General features: G+C 29.0%; 2 protein-coding genes across 2 annotated transcripts in view; both read right to left on the bottom strand.

Moving 5' to 3' along the window:
* The window catches only part of LOC125824317 (norbelladine synthase-like), a 127,942-nt gene that overhangs the window by 101,588 nt on the left and 17,641 nt on the right, over nucleotides 1-8,713 (bottom strand). The window lies entirely within an intron of this gene.
* LOC125824320 (reticulon-like protein B21) lies at nucleotides 2,692-8,459 on the bottom strand. Its single transcript, XM_049503669.1, has 9 exons — nucleotides 6,898-8,459; nucleotides 6,575-6,637; nucleotides 6,162-6,264; nucleotides 5,971-6,039; nucleotides 5,624-5,771; nucleotides 5,440-5,509; nucleotides 4,554-4,619; nucleotides 3,570-3,692; nucleotides 2,692-3,004 (listed from the first exon to the last, which is right to left on the bottom strand). The coding sequence occupies exons 1-9, from the start codon at nucleotides 8,303-8,305 to the stop codon at nucleotides 2,835-2,837; spliced, it is 2,220 nt and encodes a 739-aa protein (XP_049359626.1). The 5' UTR covers nucleotides 8,306-8,459; the 3' UTR covers nucleotides 2,692-2,834.

Below are 8,713 nucleotides of genomic sequence, written 5' to 3'. Positions count from 1 at the left end.
ATAGGGCACCACACTAAAGGCTACAAAACTCTACCCAAATGATACACCTGAACAAACACAAGAAGCTAAGCAACACAACCAAAGCAAGCTGAAGAGCTGTGAATTATTTTTACACAAAAAAAATAACCAATTAAGAGACATGCAAATTCAAGAAGCTAAGCGATTATAATCAAAGCAAGCAGAAGAGAAACACTTACCAACGTCAAGGAGGTTGAACACACTGAAGAATAATAATCACAATAACACAGAATGAACCTGAAAGAGGGCATTTCAAAGAAATATTTGATCAAGCACAATTGTTATATTATTGAACCAACGTCTCTTGTGTGGAGTTGTTCAAAGTCAAGTTTGAGAACTGAAAGTAAGATTAGAGAAGCTATAGAGAAGTTGGAGGACACATTATTCTGAGAATGTTACACATCAATTTGATTTGGTTTGTGTTTTTTATTTTGTGGGTTATAATTTTTGTGCTCTTAACTGTTGAATCAGTCCTTTCTGGAAATGAACTTGGATAAAAATGTAGTAAGAGTCACAAATGGACATGAAAATCATGGATTAAGGAAGGATCAAGAATGTAATATATTTTAATACTTCTGGTTATTTCATTATATGCATATCACAATTAGCAATTTCACAAAGATGGACAAAAAAGCCACACTCATCTTCTTTTTATCCTTTTCTCACTGTAATTGATGAACACAAATACCGACTAAGAGAGTTGATGATCACAGAGGAATTTGACGACAAAAATATATACTCTCATTGATATCACTGGAGATTAAAGCCACGAATAGTAATGTCGTGGATGTGCATATCGTTGATTGGGACATACCTTGTTAAAGCATTGGGCGTCACAGATCTTTTTGTTCAACATATTATTTTACTAATGTGGCAGTAAGCAACTCAAACAATAGAATAGAAACAGACAAATTACCTATCATTTAATAATTAAGAGAAGATGGCGTGCAAATATGGCGTATGAAGTAATTAACATAAACATATGACAATAATCCAGATTTGAGATAATTCTTTATATCGTTAAGTTAATATACAGTTAAGGAAGCTTGCTGTAAATTTCTTATAGCAAGAAATTCACCATTTTTCCAACAAAGCTAAATAATAAGTAACTAAAACCTTTCTATGAGCTACGCTCACAACAAATTAAAAATGAATTTCTATTAAACAATGCCTAGAATCTCTTTCTATATTAGCTAGTGAGGGCTAGGAATTACGAAATCATTTGAAATTGAAAGACTTGGTGCAGACACAAATTCTAAGTTGCTCAAACTCTTCAATTTTTGTGCCGCACCTGTGTCGGCACGATATGGGTGTGGGTGGGCACAGTTATATTTCGTTTGATGGTGAGTAAGTTTTACTGGATGGAGACCACAGCCGGAAAAGCTACTATGGAAGTATGAATTAAGTTATGTGTGATGTTCGTCTCAAAAGTCTCTAAAACATGGATGCTAGTAAGTTCACTAAAACTTGATGAAGATCATATCAGAGAAAAGTAAGCTTACAGATTAGAATTCTTCAAAATTATAAGGTATCCTAATTAGAGGAATAATCATACAATACAAAAGAAAAAATGGCAGAGTTACTGCTATCCAAGTTTTACTTCAAAAAAGCCACACAAGAGTTAAATTCTTAGTTGTTGGGCATGTCTTGCATTATTTACTCTTACTCTTCAATTGCAACTATTTACTTGTGGTCTGTACTGATATAAAAATCACAATCTGTGATTAAAGAGACTCACGGATATTTTAGTTGTACACTAAAGTACTTTTGGGAGCCTTTGCAGTGAACCTATTTTATGTTTATCAGACAAACTTCAAGTGCACTCACTCTGTGAAACATACTCTAAAACAAGCAGTAAATTGCTAGTTAGTCCTCTAAAGCATTCTGTGAAACAGTTAGCAAAATTAATCTACTCATGTCCATTAAAATGCACAAACATAAAGAGATTCCAATCACAATACACATCTACAGTTAAAAACTCACAACCTAAAATTTCAAATTAAAAATGGAAAAACAAAGATGAAGATTCAACCGTGGTGAATTTCACAATTATTTTAAACACCGTATTGTAACTGATCTGATCTAACACATACTATTTTGACCCTAATTTTAATTCTTCTTAAATCTAAAAGCAAAGTTTTATAAATCTATTCAGACAAATGTAGGGTTCTTTATTGGCTCTAATTTTGGCTTGGTCGAACTAAATCTAAAACAAAATCTTTGTTTCAAAATCAAAACGTAATGGAGGAGAAAATAGATGAAGATAAAACAATTAACAATTCGAATCTATTGAATTGAAGAGGGAGACGAAGAATGAGAAACCTTTACCTTCAAATTGCAGTATGGAGGCCAAAACCAGAGCGATGTGATGAATACGTGGCTTTTCATATTATATGTTGTTATATGTGTAGATGTAGTGAAAAAGTCATAATTGTCCTTGTTTATTTCACAAAACGTAAATCTTTTGTTTGGACAAAACTCAAAAGGTACTTAATTTAACTTAAATCTTTTCGTTCTCACTTATCCGATAATTATATTGAGGTACGAGTCCCGATTAAATTCCAAAAAAAATAGTATGACTTTAATTTCTTAACCATATTTTAACAAATTTCTACCCAATGGAGTACTCAAAACCTAAAAATAATCAATATAATAACACACCACTTGAAAATGAATTAATAAAGATTCTATTATATAAGCAATAGAAGCTACAAAACTCCAACAATTTTTTTTATTTACTAAAACAAACAACTATATACAGTAATAAGATTGTAATTATATCTTTAAAATATTAATTAACGCTTTTTTTTTCCTTTTTAAATTGTTTTCTTTTGCTTTTTGGATTCCATTGAAGTTGATTTTCTCCCAATTCTCCTTTGTCTTTCTTGCCAATAATCCTCTGATTTTGTAATTTCTTCTTCACCTATCCATCCTTCTTTCATCATTTTTTGTTGGTAGTACCTAAATCCCACATACAACATAAAAACTGCAAAAAAAAAAAAAAAAAAAAAAAAGAGATTATAATCCGATTTTTTTATATCAAGAAAAATATTTTTTTTTAAAAAAAAAAGTAACTTTTTATTCATTTTCTGATATTTTTATAAATAAATAAAAGTTTTTGTCTCAAAATCATTTATATGTAATATATAAGGACAATTGTTTTTGAAGAAGAAGTAATTTGTGTTGACTATAATCCGATTCCGTTTAGTAAAATGTATGAATTCATATTGGAGAAAACACTAAATTGTTCGGTAGGAAGGAAAATAATTTCTAACAAAATAAATAATATTTTTCTTATTTTTTGTTGTTTGATAAGTAAATAAGAAAAAATACTGCCTCAAATGCATTTATATAAAAATATGTAATATAGAAAAATATGATGACAGGTATATATGTAGGAGCTGAAATAAACTTGAAATGCACTCATAGAGGTTTTTTTCCTAATTTTCAAGAAACTTATTTTCGTGTAAAAATTATTTCAGAAAATATTTTCCTCGATGCCAAGAGTACCCTAAAATTGCAGCTCTATAAATAAAAATGAGTAAATTTACCTGCCCAAATTCTAGCAGAAATTGAAGATAAATTCCATATAAGTGTGAATATTGCAAATGCAACTGCTTTCTTGTGAGTACAACTTTCCCAAGCATCACGAAAACGTCTAATCCAAAATGTACCTTCATATTAAAATCATCGAAAATTATTGCGATAAGGTGATAAGTGTTTCAACATCATTAATCAGAATTTTCGAGTTTAAACTCATAAAAATTAAATTATAGAAATTGTAATTATTTTCAATCAAGCAGACATATATATGTGTACTGAAAATCCTATAATGCAGAGGATAAAGGTATATAAAGATTGAAATGGACCACTTTTGTGTATGAAAATAAAATATATTTATTTATTTGCATTCATTAATGCAACAAAAATAATATTATTGTGACCCCATTTATTACAACCAACTAGTTGACAAATTCATAAAAATAGACGTTATGTAGTTCATCCAACTATGTGTACTACAAATTATTAAATATTTCTAACTTCACCAACTAAGAATTCAAAAAAAAAAAAAAGAGTTGGTAAAATTTTTATTATTATTTGTTTATAAATGCTTATTAGATCTTAATTTCTACTAATTATATCTGCATTTTGAAAACTGTATTCAGAGATATATACTAAAAAAAGGTTGTGGCGAAATATTTAATATCCCTTGATTCTAAATCAAAAGTTTCATAATTAAACCATGAAATTTAATAAGGGATGTTTCTTCTCCAAAAGTTAAACTTTTCGGCACTATTTTAAATTTAGTCAGATTCTAAAATAAATATACATGTAAAGTAATATCGTAAAAAAAAGAGTGTCATAATGTATTTTAACTCATTATAACAAGTAACTTTTGTTAGAAACCATTTTATCATTTAATATAGGATTTTTCAACGTATATCCAAATTTAATCTAGTTTTAAGATAGGTATCGATCAAAAATATGACAAGAAAGAAATAAAATAAAAAGAGCATGGTGAATATAAATTTTACCATAGGCAGTTAACTGTGTGGAATAAGAAGAACAGACTTTTGGTACTATGAAAACTCCAAAAAACCCTACAAACAGACAAAAAAAACAAAGTGTCAGCAACAAATATGTTAAGTGAAAAAAAGGTGAAAATAGAATGTTTCAGTTATTTATTTCTGCTTGATCTACTGAATAATGTGTACTTTCTTTTCCTCAAAAATATGTACCAAGTAAAAAAAAAACACAAATTAAATATATTCAGTGTAATTTCACCAATAAGATATGAAGAAGATAAAATATAAGTAGACGTTACTCTTATTTTAGTGCGATAGAGAGATTGTTTTCGATAAATACTTAGCAATCACCCCTTTAAAAAATTCACTTCATGAAATATGTTATATATTTTTATTTTTATTTTTATCTCTAAGCTTATTAACAAAGTTATCAAAGTAGGAAAAAAATCAAGAACATTAGTAGGAAGAATTACAAAAAATGGATCTATAAATAATGGCGAAATCAAGAACTCCATTAAGTAATCCAAAAAATTTTAAGATGTACTCTATTAAAAATATTGACTTATATAAATAATATTATAAATTTAAAAATCAAGAACATTAGTAGGAAGAATTACAAAAAATGGATCTATAAATAATGGAGAAATCAAGAACTCCATTAAGTAATCCAAAAAATTTTAAGATGTACTCTATTAAAAATATTGACTTATATAAATAATATTATAAATTTTTCGATAAAGAATATTCAACTCTTGTCATTGATGGTAGAAGTCACACATAATATTCCTCACTTAAAATTCTTTTTGCTAATACCCAAAAAATATCAAAAAAGTTCATTCTCTTTTTTTTTATTAATTATTTTTAATTCTACCCAAAAATAAAAATAAAAACTCACCCAATTTTGACATCTTCCAAATAGTTATGGAACTGCCACATCTTGCCAAAATAAACAGTAGAACTGCCATCTGTAGAGGCAAATTTTTGTCAACTTTCTAATGAGTTTCAAAATATTCAAAAATATTAAATGTTCAATTATTTTTTTAAAAAATAAAACAAAAAAAAAGATTTTTTTTTTTTACCTTCATTGTAGTAGCAGGATCCCCAGAAAAAAGAGCTCTAATTTTCATGAGACATTCATTTATATAAGGCAATATTAATTTCAAAATCCACATTGCTTCTTCTTCCCCTAATACATATTCACTTGATTCACCTATATCATTTGCACCCCTTTTTACCAAAAAAAAAAAAAAATAGATCAAAAAAGTAATCATTATCTACTATAACAGTAAAGTTAATATTTCTTTCGTTTCAATGTTTGACTGAACACAAATTTTAGAAAATGATGGAAAATTTTGAAATTTGTGATATGTAATAAACCATATATTTGTGTGAAAAATTGGGTAACCAAGAATGTGTCACGTTTTACCTGAGAGATCTAAATAGAAAGATTGTAGCAAGGTAGACCAGACCCAAATAGGAAATCACAGAAATGAAGCTGTAAAAAAGAAAAAAAATCATTAATTTTACTTGACATTATTATTATTATTATTGGTTATTTCAAGAATCAATAAAGAAATATCTGAATTTTTTTTTTACTAAGTGTAATTGTCATATTACCTGATATTGAGATCTTTAGTATATGAAGAGGAAATAATGAAAAATGTTCCAATTCCAAAGATTAATGCTGATTTTGATGCATCTGTCCACATGACCAAATCAACTGAAAAATAAAAAAAGTTACAAACCAAAAAAGAGAAAATTAGAATCAACATTTGTAGAATGACATTGAATTCTAAAGACAGCCTAATGCACTAAAGCTCTTGTTATATCGTACAAACCACAACAGTGTATTATATGCAGTTTTACCCTGCATTTCTGCAAGAGGCTATTAGTGATATTATATGCAGTTTTATCCTGCATTTCTGCAAGAGGCTATTTTCACATCTTGAATCTGTGATCTCTTGGTTACATGACAATAATTTTACCAGTTACGTTTTTCGACATTGAATTCTAAAGGACAAGAAAATTACCCAAACTTTCTAAGTTGCTATGTTGTCTTGGAATATTTCTCTGAAATTCATCTGATGCTGGAACTGAAAATGCAGCATAAAATTGTTAGAGAAAACAAAATGCAACCTTAAAAAACAGAATCATATTAGAAAAAAGGTCAGTTTCGAGCTCTGAATATAAAGTTGCCTTTGTTATTCAAATCTAGTCAGGCTACTCGTTATGTTGCTCAGACTCTCCAAACATCCCCATCGTCATTTTCAAAGAATCTGAGCAACATATGAATACCAAACATCGAGCGGGAAAACAAAACACAAAAAAGAAGCATTCAAGAAAATGGATTTGCCTGGTTTAGTTCTTGTTGGACTTGGATGATGATGAAGAATTCTTGATTGACCTGAAAATGAAGGAGTAGACTGTTTCTTGATAATTGGAGAAATGGACACTTGTTTTTTCTCATTGTTACTAATATGAACTTTTTTCTCTTCAACAATTACAATCTTTTTAGTCTTAATCTCTTTTGCTAAACTGTTTTCCTTCTCAATTTCTTCTTCCAAAATCTTGAAATCTTCATTTTCAAGATTCAATTTTTCTTGAGGTTCCACATTGCTTCTTATGACTTTCTCTTCACAATTTTCCTCAAGAACCTTATTTTTCTCAAAACTCTTATGACATTTCTCTGTTTTTGTTTTCACCATTTGAAGTGAATTCCTCAAATTCCCATTAAGACACATAGATTTCACTTTCCTTAAATCACAATTCTTTCCATCCCCATTTTGTGCCTTATTTGCCTCTGATTTCACTTTCCTTAGCAGAATTTGATTCCCCTCATTTCCATCAACATTATCAACAACCTTATTTTCCTCATTTCCATCACTTGATTCAACAAATACCATTTCAAGATTCCTTTTTGACTCATCAAGAACATCAACAACCTTATTTTCTTCATTTTTATCACTTGATTCAACAAATACCCTTTCAAGATTCTTCTTTGATTCATCAACAACAACCTTATTTTCTTCATTTCCATCACTTGATTCACTAAATACCCTTTCAAGATTCCTTTTTGACTCATCATAAACATCAGCAACCTTATTTTCTTCATTTCCATCACTTGATTCACCAAATACCCTTTCAAGATTCTTCTTTGATTCATCAAGAACATCAACAACCTTATTTTCATCACTTGATTCACTAAATACCCTTTCAAGATACTTCTTTGACTCATCAAGAACACCAACAACCTTATTTTCCTCAATTACAGCAATCTCTTTACATTTCTCTGATTTTGCTTTCATTAGTTGAAGTGAATTCCTCAAATTCCCATTAGGAGACACATTTTTCACCTTCTTTAACTCACACATTTTCTCATTTCCTTCCCTTTTCTTGCTCTGAATTGGACTTTTCTTCATTGCACTAACACTCAATTCTTTACAAAGTTGAGATCTTTTTGTTGATATCTCAGTTGGGTTCCCTTCAAAATTACTCTCAGATTTCCAAGTTTTTCTCTTTCCACTCATAACAAAACAACCAACACCAAGTTTAGTTTTTGATCCCATTTCCAACTTTTTGTCTTCTTCAACTTGATTTGTTTTCATATCATCATTTTCAACTTGTGGGGTTTCTTCTTTTTCACTATATACATTGATTCCACCTTTGAATTCATCAAATCTCATTCTATTTTCCCATACACAACCTGCCACAACAACACCATTTCTTGAATTTTTTCCCCTTCTCTTGCTAACAACTTCCATTTTTTTGTGTCTATTGGTGTGTGTGTGAGGGGGGTAGTATGTATTAATGTAGCTCAAAAGATGAAGAGGGGTGTGATGAAAGTTATGAATTAGTACATTGGGATCCCATAATACCAGAAAGAGAGAGAAGAGGAGTTTCTATTCATTTTTGCCTTCTTTTTCATAATTTGGATCTTTTTGATTTGGTGATTTCATTTATCTTTATTTTCTTTCTCTTTTCCTTATTTTGTTGTGTTTTATAAATGAGTGTTGTTTATCGAAAAATGGTATAGTTGAATTTGTCATAAGATCAAGAAGAAGTGAATCAAGTTAATTAATTTTTTTAGCATGTAAGTATGTTAATACTTCGTCTGTTCACTTTTATTGTCACTTTTAACGTATCAAAAAAAAATAGTTACTTTTTCATGT

The sequence above is a fragment of the Solanum verrucosum genome, unplaced genomic scaffold, assembly GCF_900185275.1.
Source record: "Solanum verrucosum unplaced genomic scaffold, falcon-dt-bn FXZP01000022.1, whole genome shotgun sequence".
Lineage (NCBI taxonomy): Eukaryota > Viridiplantae > Streptophyta > Magnoliopsida > Solanales > Solanaceae > Solanum > Solanum verrucosum.
Note: the sequence above shows the minus strand (reverse complement) of the source record. Positions and strands in the feature narration are given on the sequence as shown.

Coding starts and splice junctions, on each gene's coding strand:
- LOC125824320 (XM_049503669.1), bottom strand. CDS start 8,305: ATGGAAGTTGTTAGCAAGAGAAGGGGAAAAAATTCAAGAAATGGTGTT. Junction 6,265..6,574: donor TAGCAACTTAGAAAGTTTGG/GTAATTTTCTTG, acceptor TTTATTTTTCAG/TTGATTTGGTCATGTGGACA. Junction 3,005..3,569: donor TTCTGCTAGAATTTGGGCAG/GTAAATTTACTC, acceptor TTTTTTTTGCAG/TTTTTATGTTGTATGTGGGA.